The 15477-nt window shown below is 52.9% G+C and overlaps 2 protein-coding genes and 1 long non-coding RNA gene across 16 annotated transcripts; 1 reads left to right on the plus strand and 2 right to left on the minus strand.

Annotated features, from left to right (window-relative positions):
- Positions 1–262: 262 nt before the first annotated feature.
- Positions 263–4738, minus strand: ALKBH6 (alkB homolog 6). 14 transcript variants are annotated; one of them, XM_072616342.1, is made up of 7 exons: positions 4267–4738; positions 3412–3467; positions 3223–3291; positions 2712–2772; positions 2375–2526; positions 808–930; positions 263–721 (listed from the first exon to the last, which is right to left on the minus strand). In XM_072616342.1, the coding sequence occupies exons 2-7, from the start codon at positions 3463–3465 to the stop codon at positions 449–451; spliced, it is 732 nt and encodes a 243-aa protein (XP_072472443.1). In that variant the 5' UTR covers positions 3466–3467; positions 4267–4738; the 3' UTR covers positions 263–448. The 14 variants fall into 14 exon arrangements, with proteins under 14 accessions (XP_072472443.1, XP_072472444.1, XP_072472445.1 ...); XM_072616343.1 differs by having other exon boundaries at positions 3412–3470; positions 4267–4365; XM_072616344.1 differs by having other exon boundaries at positions 4144–4310.
- LOC140508451 (uncharacterized) lies at positions 4700–9443 on the plus strand. The gene is made up of 3 exons (XR_011968434.1): positions 4700–4788; positions 7493–7615; positions 8869–9443. It is a non-coding gene; the product is annotated as an uncharacterized lncRNA (long non-coding RNA).
- On the minus strand, positions 9168–15395 carry CLIP3 (CAP-Gly domain containing linker protein 3). The gene is made up of 14 exons (XM_072616296.1): positions 15204–15395; positions 14712–14922; positions 13841–13980; positions 13667–13760; positions 13337–13498; positions 13120–13238; positions 12744–12980; positions 12320–12455; positions 11998–12126; positions 11369–11506; positions 11124–11247; positions 10623–10684; positions 10357–10429; positions 9168–9732 (listed from the first exon to the last, which is right to left on the minus strand). Exons 1-14 carry the CDS (start codon positions 15318–15320, stop codon positions 9678–9680), a joined length of 1797 nt encoding a protein of 598 aa, XP_072472397.1. The 5' UTR covers positions 15321–15395; the 3' UTR covers positions 9168–9677.
- Positions 15396–15477: the final 82 nt, after the last annotated feature.

Below are 15477 nucleotides of genomic sequence, written 5' to 3' on the forward strand. Positions count from 1 at the left end.
CCTCCCTCAGTGACCAGGTGTCTGCCCCCCCTCCTCTGCCTCCTCCCTCAGTGACCAGATATCTTCCCCTCCAGCCTCTGCCTCCTCCCTCAGTGACCAGGTGTCTGACCCCACCAACCTCTGCCTCCTCCCTCAGTAACCAGGTGTCTGTCCCCCCTTCCCTCCACCAGATGCTGCAGGCATCTTGCCCTCCTCCCCTTCTTCAGGACACCTGCGCCCTCTGCAGGGATACAGGTGTCCAACACCCAATGAGTCTAAAAGACCGAGGTAATTGTAGTTTATTCTTGAACCAGGATGGGGGTGTAGCAGGTAGAATCATCTCCTCAATGACTGGGATGGGTCTGCTTTCTCTCTAAATTCTTTCTGCTGACTCAGACCCAGGAGTCTTGAGGCAGGCAGGAAAAGTTGTATTATCAGTTGGCTTCTTAGTGCTTGGAGATCCCTGGGTTCACTTGGTGCGTGGAGATTTCTTGCTCAGAAAGAGGCTGGTCCGGAGCACTCGAGGGACCCTTCGAATAGTCAGGGAGATGCGTGTGCCCCGGGGGAGCAGGGCTCCAGGTTCGGCTGAGGGGCAGGCAGAAGCATTGGCCACGGGGGTCTTGGTCAGAGAGTCCATCAATGTTGGGCGGATCCCATGGAGGAGGTGAGTGTAGGCTTCACCTCGGAGGACCAGGAGGCTTCGGGGCTCCAGCAGCAGCGAGAACTTGGGCTGAAACTGAGGCTGGAGAGAAGGAAGGACAAGGGTGAAGGAAGAGAAGCCGCAGGCCTTACCGGGGCCCGCAGCCCCACTCTTCCCCAGCCCCTCACCTGCTCCTCTTGTGGGTCCTTCTCCAGCTCAGGCCTTCGGGGCAAATACATGTCCAGGATGGTATGGGAGCCAAGGCTGATGGTGCTGACTGTTGGGTAGTACAGGGGGCCATCCTCATGGGGCTAGGGGAAGCGGGGAACTCAGATCCCGCAGGTAGGGACAAGGATGGCAAGTCTATCTCAGGGCCATTTATAGGAATAACTATGGGGCACTCAGGGGGAACTGTGGGGTGGGAGGGGCACTCGGGACATATTTAGGGAGGACGTCTGGGAGCGTCCCCCTGGAGAGGGCACATTCAGTCCATCTCCTTGTTCCACAGGATGCTGACAGCCCTGGACAGTCTCTCCTTGGGCCTCCATGCGCCCCAAATCTCTACTGATCTGATCACTCCATGCCTTGGACATCCATCTGCCTCAATATCTTCCTGACCAGCCCCCCCAGACCTCCTACGTCCCCCCATCAGCTTTGGAGATTTCAATTCAGGCCTCACGTTTCCTGCGTCTCCTTGGCCCTCCACCCCACCCCCCACTCTCCGATGCTGTACCCCAAGATTCTGAATTCCTAATGCCCTCTGGCCAGAACCAGAGTTTCTTCCCCATCCCCCTGCCCACTCTTTGGCTGCCCAGTTAGGGGGCACAGTGGCCAGTCAAATCCTGCCTCAGATGCTTACTACCTGTGTGATCATAAGCCAATCACTTAACTGTTCTGTGCCTCAGTTTCTCCATCTGTAAAGCAGAGATCATAAGAGCACCTCCCTCTGAAAGTTGTTGTGAAGATCAGGTACTACATGTAAAGTGTTATTTTTAACAGGCCTTGCCCTGGAAGAGTTGGCATTCCATTGGTGCCCAGAGGGCTTTCTGTCTGTCTCTGCCCAACCACAGACCTATCCATCATCTCCCATCTCTGGCACCTTCATTCCCTCTGGTTCCTTTCCTTTGACCTAAAAATGTGGCCCTGTCTCCTCAAGTCTAAAGCAAAAGACCTTCCCAAGGCTCTGGAGCCTTCCTCTCCTTCCCCTCCCAGCACTGACTCCCCTGTGATCTGCCTCCTCACCACCCCCCCTCCTCTTTCCACTAAGCTCCTTGGCATTCCTGCAGGGCCTGGCCCTAAGCACTATTTCCTCCTTCTAGATCCTTCTCCATCCTTGGTTGGGTAGAGATGCCCCAGATTCCCCTGGTTCTGCTCATCAGACTTTCGCCCAATCCCCAGCTCTCCTCCCACATCCTCTATGTGAAAGGCTTCAAGGCCTTCTCCTCTTCCTTTCCCCAGTGAAATCTCCTTCACTCCCAGGTTGGCAATCAACTCAGTGAAGATGAGCCCCAGATGTGCAGCCCATCTGTAGAGGGAGACATCCTTTGTATGGAGAGAAAATTCTCTGGCCTGCTGTAAGCGCTAGCACTGTGCAGGCCTGGCCTGAGGTTACCCCCTGGAAGGGGTGTCAGGAGATCCAGCATCTGAGGGCACTAAGAAGGTCACACACCAGACTTCCCATGATGCCTTCTCTGCAGGTACAATGGCTGGGTGTGAAGAGGCTACACTCTCATGCATTCAGGGGCTCTGACTTACCATGATGCCCTCTCCTGGCTGGTACTCATTTACCAGCACGTGATTAGCTTGGGCACCGCCAAAGAGGCCAAGACTAGAGACCGAGTCCACCCAGTGCTGGAGCCATGGAGGCAGCTGTTCAGGGACCATCCCCTTTGGGTGGGGGAGCCCACCTGAGGAGGATGAAGGCAGAGACAGAAGAGGAATGTGACCCATCATTCCCAGGGAGCACAGAAGGCCTCCAAGCTAGGTCCAAGGATCTGGGGAGGGTTGAGATACAGAGCCAAGGATGCCCATCCTCTCCCTCCAGACCCCAGCTGTGGGTGCGTTCATGGGGGAAGGTCAGGGGAGCACTCACCCCAGTTCTGTAACTTCCTCCCAGAAAGCTGTGTCCATTTGGGCTTTGGAGCCTCATACACCTAACAGGGGTGATCAGAGTGTGACCTTGGGGTCGTTCTACGGCCACAGGGTGACCCTGACCAGACCCAATGCAGTCCACTGATGATATGCCAGGCATTGTACATGGTGCCAGAGATACAAAGGAAATCTATGAACTGTCCCTGCCCTCAAGAAGGGTACAAATATGTGCACATACTAATCTGAGGAGGAGAGAAGAGAAAAGAATGCTAGCAACACAGGGGACCAGGAAAGCAGGTAAACCAAGCCTGGAAGGCATAAATGCTCATGGAAAGAAGGAAGGGAGTGACCCTAAAAAGAGAGAGGTAGAAAGGGAGTGCATGGGGTGGGCGGTCTGGACAAAGGCACAGAGATGGGAGATGGATTTCCACATTCAAGGAACAACAAAGAGACCAGTCTATTTTCCCCAGGAGCTGAAGTGTAGGAGTTTGGAGGCGGGAATCAGTTGTCACCTGTCGGAGCAGCTGGCTCTCTTCTTGCTCAGAGATGAAATTTGGGACATAGTAGATGATGGGTGGTACCTGTGTGTGGGAGGAAGAAAGGGAAGGAAGGGGGGGGAGGGAGGAGAGGGAGAGAGAGAGAGATGTGAGGCTGACCTGGGCACCGAGCCCCACCTGCCCCTTCTCAGTCTCCTCCCTTACCTGCTCTACCCTGAAGGGCTCCAGGGAAGGTATCACAGCATCGCACTGGTCCATTGCTGCTGGGGGAGGCAAGAAGACAGAGGTCACCATTGCTCCTCCATCCCCTTCTCGGCCCCCGCCACGACCCTCAAACACCGCCCCTCATTCCCTGCCCCCATGCTACCCCAGACCATCCTGGGCTGCCCCCCTCCCCCAACCATCCTGAACCCTTTCCCATCCCCATCCCAGATCAACCCCCCCAGCCCGTTCTCAGCTCCCACCCCCTGGACCAACGCCCCCCTCCCCCATCTTTCCCCCCTCCCAACCTCCACTTTGCCCCCACTACCCTGGACCAACCCTTCTTCCCCATCCTGGACCAATCCATCCCAGGACCATCCCCCCATTTTCCTGGACCAACCTATTCCTCCCCTCCCCCCATCTCGGATCAACCCATTCTCCTCTTTCCCCGCCCATCCCGGACCAAACCATTCCCCGCTTTCCCCGCCTATCCTGGATCAAACCATTCTTCGGCAGCCACCCCCATCCTGGACCAAACCATTCCCCGCTTTCTCCGCCCTTCCTGAACCAAATCTTTCCCCGCCCATCCTGGATCAAACCATTCTTAGCCTGCACTCCCATCCTGGACCAAACCATTTCCCGCTCTTCCTGAACGAAACCGTTCCTAGACACCACCCCCATCCCGGATCAAACCATTCGTCGACTTACACCCCGCTTTCCACTAAGTGCACTCACAAATCTTGGGCCAACCCCATTTCCTCCCTCCTCTCCTAGGACGAGTTCATTTGCTGATCCTCACAACTAATCTGTTCACTGATTGTAAGTTACTTCCCGGCCCCCATCCCTCTTGGGTCTCACCCTCAGCCGGCCAGCGGCCTGGCCTAGTTCGGCCTTCAACCTCGATTCTATTTTCACCCCTCGCGTTGCTCTAGCAATGGTCTCGACCACAGCCTTCACGACTTCCGGATTCTGAGACAGACACCGTTTCTTTCCAATGGACAATTCACGGCCACATTCTTGTCCAATCACATATTTGGATACTGGGGGAGGCCCGCCCCCAGAGAAAGGCGGTGTTCCAGAGAACCTGTCCAATAGAAAATGGAGGAGGCGGGGTTCCTCTTAGATCTGTCCAATCCTAGGGAACCCAAACACTCCCTTTTCGCCTCTCCTACTCTTCAGTCAGTCAGTGGGAAGAATACAGAGGCGGGCTTTGTTCAGATCTTGGCCAATCGCCATGCTTGCACCCCACAGCTAACCCCCTCCCCCACCATCCGTCTCTTCACATGTCGGTGCTTCAAGCCCAAGGACCAATGAGAAGGCGTTAAGATTTGAAAAAAAACCCAGACACATCATCTTACGTCACGTCACGTGGCCTTAAAGGTACAAGCCCTTATGTTTTGTGTTCAAATGTGAAGCCCCCCCTTCAGTTTCCTCATCTGTAAAACGAGGATCGTAGTAGTTCTGCTACTGTATTAGAATAAAATAAAAATGTTAAAATTTGTACAAATAAAGCCCTGGGTAGCAGCCAGATGCTGACATTAGCATCACCATACTTAACTCATTCTCATCTTTTATTTTTGATGGAGTTCCAATGGAAACACTCCTTGAAGAAATACCCCCCTTTTTCTGTTGTTACCATTTTTTGTTTTATATTTTATAAGCTGTAGGGTACGTGGATAAAGGGACTATGCTTTATAATTAGATAAAAGGGTTGTCATAGGAGCTTCTCTTTAAGACTCAAGCATCTCTGGGATAAGCCCAAAGCACCTGCTATGTGCCAGGTAGTTTACAAGCATTTCATTTGTTTAAAATAAACCCACAACCCTGGGAGATAAGTGCTATTATTAGCCCCATTTTACAGTGGAAGAAACTGAGGCAAACAGGCTAAAGTGATTGCTAATGAGTGTCTGGGGCTGTATTTCTATCATCCTGACTCACCACTCAGCAGCCCCATGTAATGGGGGACCAGGTAATGAAGGGTTTTGGATAACAAATACAGAACTTTTCTGTTTGATCCTGGAAATGATAGGAGACACTGGAGTTTACTGAGTAAATACATTTATATGGTAAATAAACTTCTTGGGGTTATGTGGTCGGACCTGCACTTTAGGGAATCACTTTAGTGGCAGAATGGAAGTTGCACTGGAGGCAGGGGAGATGTGGCAGGCAGATCCACTGGAAACTATTGCAGTGGTCCAGGAGTGAGGTGATGAGGTTCTGCACCAGACTGGTAACAGAGTCAGAGGAAAGAAAGGGGGAGCCTTGGAGAGATGTTGCAGAGGCGAAATCTACAAGAGATATTGCAAAGGTGAAATCGACAGGCCTTGGCACTATATTGGATATGGGGGATGAGAAAAAGTCAAGAGTCCAGGAGGGTTCTGTTGTGGTGAGCCTAGGGGGTGGGAGGATGGTGTTGTCCTCTACGAGAAAAGGGAAGGTGGAGGGTGGGGAGATAATGAGTTCTGTTTTGGACATATAGAGTTTAAGATGTCTGCTGGACATTCAGTTCTAGATGTCTGAAAGACCATTGGAGATGCTTGGGGCAGGAAGATAGATTAGGAGAGTCATCAGCATAGTAATTTAAATCCGTGGGAGCTGATGAGATCCCCAAGTGAAATAGTATAGAAAAAAGAGAAGAGGACCTAGGACAGAACCATGATGGGTGAGATATAGATGAAGAAAGACTCAGTAAAGAAGGCAGAGAAGGACTGGTCAGACCAGATGATATATCAAGTTAATAAGTATTTAAATATTAAGCATTTACTTTGTTCTAGGCACTGTACTAAGCACTAGTTATACAACATAAGGTGAAAAACAGTCCCTGTTTTAAAGGAATTTAGAATCTAGTCAGTGAGACAACAGGCAAACAATATGTACTGGCAAGGTGTATAGAAGGGATAATTTCTGAAAAAGAAGACACTAGTATTAAAGAGCTGGGAGAGCTTTATTTCAGAATTTGAGATTTAGCTGATCAGAGCCTTGAAGGAAACCTGGAGACAGAAGTATAGAGGGTTGACATTCTAAACACCAGGAACAGTAAGAAGGCACAAAGTGGGGAGAGAGTGTTATGTTACAGTTAAGAGATGGAGCAACATGTTGGAGGACTATAAGTAGACCAGCATGCGTGAGTATTCCCTGTGGTGACTCAGCACATAGAACGCCAGACATGGAATCAGGAAGACCTGAATTCAAATCCAGCCTCAGATGTTCAGCAGCTGCATGACTCTGGACAAGTTACTCAGTCTGCCTCAGTTTCCTCATCTGGAAAATGGAGATAATAATGGCATCTTCCTCCCAGGAAAGGCTGTCATAAGGATAAAATGAAGTAATAAAGGTAGAGAGCTTTGCAAATTTTAAAATAAAACATAAAAATATAAATATACAAAGTGCTACTATAAAAATATAAAACACAAATCTAATATGCTATTATAAAAACATGAAATAAATAGAAATACTATTATATAAAATGCCAGTCTAAAAGTACAAAATAAATACAAAAACATAAAATATATGAAATGCCATTATTATCATTGTTATGATTAATACATTAATATTGTGTTTGGGTGCTAGTAGGCAGCAGGTTTTTTTTGCTGTGATAATACTCTAGTTCCAGTACAATTTATTTGTTGCATGCTCAAAAATAGTTTGGCATCTCTATTTGTAGCTCAGGGATTTGTCATCTGTTAATCTGTGAAGGTTAGTGAGCATCTGGTATCTGATTCTGGCCACATGAGAATTTCTTTCTAGGTATTCAGTAGATGTTAAATTTTTGTTCCCTGTGGACATACATGGTATGACTTCTGCTATTTCCTCGCCAAAGTACACCTGGGCTCTTAAATGATCAACTCTTTGTAATTTTTGGTGGTGAAAACCTGATCCTAAATACTGTCCTATATCTCTCTGTTTCTGTAAAGAAAACCTCAAGATTCTGTGTTCATACAGGCCAAGGAGGGCATTTTGATTCAATTCTTGTATCTTTCCCCTTTGAAGCGACTAGGTAGTGCTTGCAGTCAGGAAAATCTGAGTTCAAATGTGAACTCAGACACTAACTAGCTGTGTGACCCACTTTACATGTCTGCCTCAGGTTCCCCATCTGTAAAATGAGCTGGAGAAGGAAATGGCAAAACGCTCCAGTATCTCTGCCAAGAAAACCCCAAATCGGGTCACAGAGAGTCGGATACAACTGAAAAACAAAAGTTATGTCCAGGTGACTATAGCCAACAATTTTGTTCCTGTCCGATTTGTTGTTGAGTTCTCCAAGGCGTTTGTGGTATGGAGTGTTGTTAATTATTATCATTTTTATAATCCTCTACCTGGAGGAATACAAGAGCATATATGGATCCACATATGGTGATACGAGGCAGGACCAACTCCTGGAGGACTGGAACAGGTGTGCCAGGAGTGGTGGCCCGTGTATTTTATGAAGTGGAGAGGAGGGGTCGTAGGCCCTGGGGGCCCCCTCACTGGGCTTGTATCAGTGCATGGAGCAGGAGGAGGAGCATCCAGGTTGGGAACTGGCTGATGGTCTAATCTGTCCAGACCAGAGTCCGTGATGAGGCCTAAAGTGAAATCCACCTGGCAAGGAAAGTCGAAGCCAGATTGTGGAAGGACCAGGGCCAAGCTGAGGAGTTTGGACTTCATCCGAGAGGCAGTAGGAAGCCATGTGGTTAGGGCTGTGTTCTAGGATGATTAATTCAGCAGCTGAGTAAGGCTGAGTTGGAGAAAGAGGGAGACAGGAAGTAGGAAAACCAACCAACAGGCTCCTGCAGTTGTCCAGGGGAAAGGGGATGAAGAGATGAAAGGTCTGAACTTGGGTGGAGGCTGTGGAAGTGGAGAGAAGGGATCTGGAGACAGAATTGACAGGACCTGCGGCTGATTACCAGGTGAAGCCAGAAAGAGATCTTTCTAGTTACTCAGACTAGTTACTAGCTATGTAATCCTGGGCAACACCCTCAGTTTCCTCATCTGTAAAATGAGCATCATAATACTTGCCTCCCAGAGCTGTCAATGAGAATCAAATGAGAAGTCTGTAAAATGGGTTTTAGAGGAAAGGGAATGAGTTGTTCCGTATTTGTTGAGTTTGTTGGGATATCCAGTGGAGATGTGGGTCTGGATCTCAGGGGAGAGAGGAGGGCCAGATACACAGAATTGGGAGTCATCTGTATGTAGAGAACTATACGAAAGCACAGAAGCAGATGAAATCACTGTCGGAGAAGAGACCAAGGATGGAACTCTACCTCTCCAGGTGGGGGTGGATATGTGATGACCCAGCAGAGTCTGAGAATGGTCTATGATGTGCCGTTAGGATATGCCGGGCCAAAGCCTCCTCTGCTACGTCCAACCCTCTTCCCCTCCCTCTTTGGGCCGGAATGGTGCCAAGCCAGGTGGTCAGTAGGAAGGCAGCAGGGACAAGAGTATTTTCCTGCCCAGTTTCTTAGTCCCTGTCTGTCCCTGCCATAGATTGGTGGGCCTGGGGCGTGAAGATTGAAGGCTGGTCTTCCCAAAGCATCCTGGAGGGGCCCAAGAGCAGGCATAGAGACAGGTAAGGCTGAGTAGTCTGTGGTGAACAGATGCCGGGCCTGGACATGGGATGACCTGAGTTTCTTACTAGCTACATAACTTTAGGCAAGTGGCTTACCCTCTCAGCCTCAGTTTCTCCCTTTGTAAAATGAAGGAGTTCTACTCCATGGCCTTTCAGGTCCCTATGAGCTCTGAATCTGTGATTCTTTAATGACTCAAACAAAGTGACCCAAAGACCCTTGGCCATAGAAATGTCTTTATTGAAGCCAGGCAGGGTGAGGGAGATGTCATGCTGAGTTGGGGGGAGGAGGCATGCGGGTCAGTGAGTGACACCCCAGGCGGCTTTGGGGGCCCTAATGTGAGTGTGGGGCTTGGCCAGGATCTGAGGGGGTCCAGGGATGGGCCCAGGGGTTGTAGTGTCTTAAAAAATAGAGATTTCTCTAAGGGGAGGGGCTAATTGTGAATATCAAGGCACTGGGGGGTTATAGGGAGTCACTGCGGGGTCACCAAGGGTCAGGTGAAGGAGACAATTTGGGGTCATTTCAGGCCGTCTGGGGCTGATCGGGGGTCAGTGTCTCTGAGGGGATATCAGATGGCGTGGTCAGTGATAAGTAAGGGGTAGGTCTGACACTGATGCCCACGCTAACTGGGGTCTGATCCAGAGGGGTGGGTATACCGGGGAGACTTGGGACTTGTATTTGGGGGGTCAGTATATTGGGGGTAATTGGGGCCACCATCAGCTCCTGGTTCTATGACTGCATCTCTGCCCGAAGCATCCAGGGAAACCAGCAGCAGAAGAGTAACCTGAGAGGAGGAATGGGACCAGCCGTGGCATGCAGGGAGCTGGGGGCATCGGGCATCCTGCCTCCGCTCTTGGTGCAGCCCCCTCTCCTCTCCTCTGTCCCCCCTCCCACAATCTCCTCCCAACTCCCCCATCCTGAACCTGAAGCTCTCCCACCACCATCTTTGTCCATGCCCAGCTCCTCCCTGTCCCCCTTCTAGGGGCACATCATGGCTGTCCCCCTTCTAGGCCCAGCAACTCACCCATCTCAGGCCTCTCCTTATCCCTTCCATCTGGCCCCAATCTCTATCCATCCTAGACATTTCTCTATCCCTGACATCCTTCTCCTTCCCTTTGGCCCCATCCCCTCTAGCCCTGACCACTCTCCAGTCCTGATCCATCTCCCCAATGCCTCCCTTACACTCACCACACCCCAAATGACATTCATACTGACACACTTGACTCTAAACTTGCCTTCTCTTCCTCCCTGCTCCCCCTCCCCCATGGACTTAGCTCTGGCTTCCCCTCTCCCTCCATATCCACTTGCACTAGCCCTGTCTCTTGCCTTCCCAAGCTTGGGCTCTAGAAACCTGGAATGAATTCAAACAAGCTGGGTGGTGAGTATATAGCCACTCCTGCCCTCCTACCTGGAGATAGAGTTTTCTGATGTGATGTCCTTGGGAGTCCGGACAGTTGGGAATGTGCGTTTGGGCTGAGTCACTATGGGGAAAAGCAGCTGTGGTCAGGATGGGGTAAGAAACCTAGGCTTCTGTGGCTAGGGACCCTCCCAGGGTTGCCCCAGACCTTTCTAGGACCTCCTTAATGCTTCTTTGAGCCTCCCACCTCATGCATTCCCAGGGCCATGAAATCCCCAAAGTCCCCCTGTTATCCCTTCAGGGGCCCCCACACCCACTGGTCACTTGGACTTTCTTGGCTGTGACGCTGTCCTTGGGGGGGTCAGTAGAGCCACCAATTCTGGAGAGACATCAAATGATACATGTCATACAGGTTGCAGGGGAGATGCAAGCAGAGGGGAGGTAAGGTGAAGGTCAAGAGCTTCTCAAGTCTTGGCTTTCAGTATTTCCTGAGTTTGAGGACCAGGGGACGGAGCAGGATGGGGGGTGTTCTTGTGCCTGAGCATCTCTTGACCTCTGACTGGGGAGGCAGGTCTCTGGACTTTAAATTCCAAAGGGCTGCCCATCTCCTGGTGGGTCTGGGGGTGTCCCCGAGTCAGTATCTTGGGTTTCTCTATCTAGATCTCAAGGTTTCTAGTGTCTGGGATAGGTCTCTGGATCTTCTGGGTTTGGAGGTCACTGCACTGCATGGGCTCCTAGGTTTCAGTTTTGATTTTTTCAGGGGGAATCTCTCAGGTCTGGGGTGATTTAGTTTTTGTTGGGGTTGTTCAGGGGCTTACCTCTGGATGCGGGATGCAGGTGCAAAGACCCCGTGGCGAGGGGGACATGTGAAGTATCTGACGCCAAAAACAGAGCCATCGTGTTTTCCTGTTGGGTGGTCAAGCTCGATGCCAAACCAATACCCTGGGAACACAGACAAGGCTGAATCATGGCCCTTGCTCAGCTGGATCTTGGAACCCTGAGTCCCTTCCCTTTCTTCCCTCCCCACGATCTCTGCCAGGAGCCCAGAGCATATCCACCTTACCAGGGGCAAAGTCTGTCTTCCCATAAAAGCGAATCACACCCTGCTTCTGTCCAGCCACCAGCACTTGGTCCCCAACTTCGGCCTTCAATCCCTCACGCTGGAGGCTGCCCAGGGACGGTGATGGCGACTTTTTCTTTGCTGGGGGAGGGGGAAGGGAAAGGTCAGTATGTAGAGGCCAGGAGTCCAGAGTTCCTCCCTCAGACTGGGACCTCTTAAGCCCAGGCATGACTTTCATGAAGGAAGGATAGTCTAAAACCCCAGAACCCTGAAATGCAGTATCCCCTAAACCTAAGACCCATTGGGCCCACAACCCTACATCTGCCCTTGAAAACAGAATCACCTCAATCTGGGATGCCCAAATTAGGGACCCCCAAAACTTAAGAATCTCTGAACCAAGGACCCCCTGAAATCAGGACTCTTCCAAGCATGGACACCCCCCAACCACCTCCTTATTTCACAACCTTGAGCTGAAAAAAGACACAGATGCTTCTGTATTATAAGACACTTCTGACAGCAACTGACTAACCACTGAACCTCCTGGCCCCCAAGTAACCCCTAATGTCTCCTTAGGCCCAGAGCAACCAACGACTCTGCCCTTGGTCTCAGAGAAATCAGTGGCCCCTTCTGACCTTTGCGCTCCTTTCGGCCTTTTCCAGTGACACGGGAAAAGTCCATCCTCGGGGTGCGAGGGGTGGAGGTGACGGAGGAGGGAGGGGCATCAGCTGCTTTTGACACCTTGGAGACAGAGGCAAACAGCCCTGGAGGAGTAGGGGGTGTCAGCAGGGTTGGCACCCCAATGAGCCCCCAACCCCTCCACAGGGGTGGTCAGCTTTCAAGTTCAGGACAGAAAGTAGCTCTGACTTGGTCCAGTAAAGGGTACCACCCTCCAGGGACAGGAATACTGAGACTGGGGGGGAGGAATGTTTGGGACAAAGAGGTGCCCACACTGACCCTGCTTGGGAGGGCAGATGAAGTATCGCACACCCCCGACGCTTCCATCATTCTTGCCCTCTGGTTCGTCCAGTTCCACGCCTACCCACTGGCCACTGGCAAACTCCGTGGTCCCACAGAAACGCAGTGTCCCTGCCTGGGTGGGGAGGAGCAGGGATCCAAGGTCTGTGCACCAGCCAAGATGTCCAGGGCTCAAGGCCAAGTGTGTACCCCCTACTTTGACCTCTCATCTTGTGTCTAGACTCCTAACTCCAGCCATCCTACACCTCATATTCCAACTTCAGACATCCGCCTGACCCTCCCATGGTCTTATCCCTGACCTCTATCTTGATTTTAACCTAAGAATTTGGACTCTCCACCCATCAATCTGTGACACAACTTCAGCCCCCAGGATGGTTGATTGCTGCCTCCCGTGGCTCCTGACCTTCTGGCCATCTAGCAGGACCCTGTCTCCGAGCCGAAGGCCAAGGGCGCTGAGCATGAGGTTGCCTGGGACGTTGTCATAGTTGGGTAATGTGACCTTGGGGAGGGCACAGGACAGGGGGACAGCCTCCTCCAGCAGTGTCCTCAGCTCCTTGGCCACGAGGGCAGCCTCGGCCTTGTCCAAGGACATGTCCATAGGATCTGGGACAACCTCAGCCGGGACTTGGCCCTTGCGGTTCTGTGGGGGGGACAGCTATGGTCAGGGGACTCAGGTACAGGGGACACACCAGGCTGCCCTCAGAGGACCCAGACTCTTGGGGACATGGGATCATGGGGCACAAAGGGGAATGGCAGGGCTGACGTTGGGGGTCACATACCCGCAGAGCAGGGTTGGCACCATGCTCCAAGAGGCAGCGGGCAGCTCCAAGACAAAGATTGGAGGCTGCAATGTGCAGGGCTGAGCCATGATTGAAGTCACTACATGTAGAGTTCACCACTAGGAGGGGAGATGAAAGGGAGCATCGTCAGGGTGACCAGAGACTCATCAGGCCCCAGACTCCCTCCTCCAATAGTCTGAGGCCTCCCCCCACGTACCTCGGGGCCGGGCCCCCTTTAGCAGGACTCGGATGAGATCAGGGACGTCAAAATATGCCGCATAATGGAGTGCATTCATGTTTGTCCAGCGGCTCCGCAGGGTCACATCACCCCCCAGAGCCAGCAGCTGCTGTGACAGGCGGACAGCAGCCACTGGGTCCCCTGTTGAGAGGTTGGCAAGGTGGGCAGAGGCTGGTTAGTGGGGGCAAGAGCTTAGGAGGACCTGGCATTTGGGGATCCCAAGGGCATTGAATCTTACGAGCTCGAGAATTGGTTCTGGGGCTCCAGGGGGCTCAGCCTGTCAGACCTCAAGGGCCTGTCCTCACTCACCAACACCATGAGCGCCAGCTTTGCAGGCATAGTGGAGCAGGGTCATGTCTGTGAGCCCATCCCGGTCATTCACATGACATCCACGTCGTAGGATCTGGGGACACAGGATCACAGTGTCACCACAGGGAGGGCCATCCCTGGGCCCCCAGCATTCTGGCTGAAGCCTCTACTCACCTCGTTGCCAATGACATCAATCTTGTGCTGAACTTGGGGTACCCACTGGCGGATGATGGCAAAGAGCTCAGGGATCGTGGTGCGTGGGTCCAGCAGAATCTCCTGACAGGCTGGGTCATTGGGGTCAAAGAAAGTGAAGGCTGGTGGGAGAGAGAGACAGAGCTCAGTCCTTGGTCAGGACAAAACCACCCCCCACCTCCACCTGACAGATCCAGAACCTGAATCCAGCTGAGCTCCTGCACCAGGATCCCTAGAGAGCAGACCCTTCCTTGGATCCCTCAGTCAGACCCCCTTGGGTCATCCCTGAACGGAGCTTCCCAGGCTGGACCACCTCACCTGGTATCCTTCCACACCCACCCCCAGCATCATGCTTCATCCCTAGGTTCAGTCTCTCCCTCCCCCTTCCCCACCCCCCACAGCCTTCTGCTCAGTCTTCAGTGTAAGATCCACTAAAAGAAGGGCTCTTAAAATGTGTTTTATGTCCTGGTCCCCTTGGGCTGGCATTCCTGGGAAGCCTAAGGGCCCCACCTCAGAACCACGTTTCTGAATGCATAAAACAGTCAGTATTACAAAGGAAACCTATGAAAGTGAATTACAATGATCAAAAAATACTTAAAAAAAACAACCACCGAGCTCACGGACCCCAGTTAAGACCCTTAGCCCCGAATCCCCCTGCCCAGATCCATCAGATCCCACAAACTTGGGGGCTCCAGGCTAGACCCTTCCGGATTCCCACTAGGTCCTCAGACCCCAGGACAGAAACCTCGGCACAACAGATCGGACCCTGTCACGTCACAGGACGAAATCTGGGAGCCCCGGCCCTGGGCTGGCTCCGGAGCCCAGCTCAGCCACCCCTCGGAGGGCTGTTTACCATAGTCCTTGGGCAGCGGGGCTGGGGCGGAGGGGTGCACCACCGGCTTCTGCCTGCGCTCGGGGATGGGGCTGGGAGCCTCAGGCAGGGGTTCCTCCTCCTCCTCCTCCTCTTCCTCCTCCGGGGGCAGCGCTGCGGCGTCTGTCTTCGTCATGGCCCTGGGGACGCTCGGGGAGGGGGCCTGAGGCACTCGGGGGGCTGGGGTCACGGCCTGGGGTAGGCGATGGGAAAGGGGGTGGTCAGGGCTCCTTAGTCCCCCAAGCCAGGGGCCGGTGGTGTAACCCGTTTACAGGTCTCGGGGCCCCCTTCAAACCCGGGGGCCAGCACCTCTACCCCCTCACCCCACCTTCAGGGAATCGACCCCCCCTCCGCATCCCTCCCCTCCCTCCGGGTCCTAGGCGTTGGGCCCGTCTAGCCCCGGGAGAGGCAACAGGGACCGCGGGGTCGGATGGTGGGTCCGTGTTAATCCCGGGCAGGGCCGGGCCCCCTTACCCCGGGTGCAGAGACAGAGGAAGGGGGACTGATGCACGGAGAAGAGGATGCAGAGATGATGGAGATGGGGAGACCTGGAGACAGAGACGGCCGGAGGGCGGGGCCCCGAGTGCGCATGCGCACCTCCCAGGCGGCCGGGGGCGGGGGACCTGCCGGGGAGCGGGAGACCCCCCCCCCCCCAGACAGGCGGGGAAAGACGCGCAGGGAGGGACAGTGGGAGGCGGCGAGGAGGGGAGGGACCAGAAGAGGCGCAGGCCCCCGGGGCGCCCCCACC

The sequence above is a fragment of the Notamacropus eugenii genome, chromosome 5 (genome assembly GCF_028372415.1).
Source record: "Notamacropus eugenii isolate mMacEug1 chromosome 5, mMacEug1.pri_v2, whole genome shotgun sequence".
NCBI classification, from domain to species: Eukaryota; Metazoa; Chordata; class Mammalia; order Diprotodontia; family Macropodidae; genus Notamacropus; species Notamacropus eugenii.

What these genes read in the sequence shown, in the direction of transcription:
- ALKBH6 (XM_072616340.1), bottom strand. Translation starts at nt 3,775, where the DNA reads ATGGATTGGTCCAGGATGGGGAAGAAGG. An exon ending in GTCCAGGATGGGGAAGAAGG is followed by an intron (nt 3,471 to 3,747) that starts GTTGGTCCAGGG and finishes TGCCTCCCCCAG; the next exon opens with CAGCAATGGACCAGTGCGAT. An exon ending in AGCCCTTCAGGGTAGAGCAG is followed by an intron (nt 3,292 to 3,411) that starts GTAAGGGAGGAG and finishes TCCCACACACAG; the next exon opens with GTACCACCCATCATCTACTA.
- CLIP3 (XM_072616296.1), bottom strand. Translation starts at nt 15,320, where the DNA reads ATGCGCACTCGGGGCCCCGCCCTCCGGCCGTCTCTGTCTCCAGGTCTC. An exon ending in CCCGCTGCCCAAGGACTATG is followed by an intron (nt 13,981 to 14,711) that starts GTAAACAGCCCT and finishes CTCTCCCACCAG; the next exon opens with CCTTCACTTTCTTTGACCCC. An exon ending in TCAGAAAACTCTATCTCCAG is followed by an intron (nt 9,733 to 10,356) that starts GTAGGAGGGCAG and finishes TCCTCCTCTCAG; the next exon opens with GTTACTCTTCTGCTGCTGGT.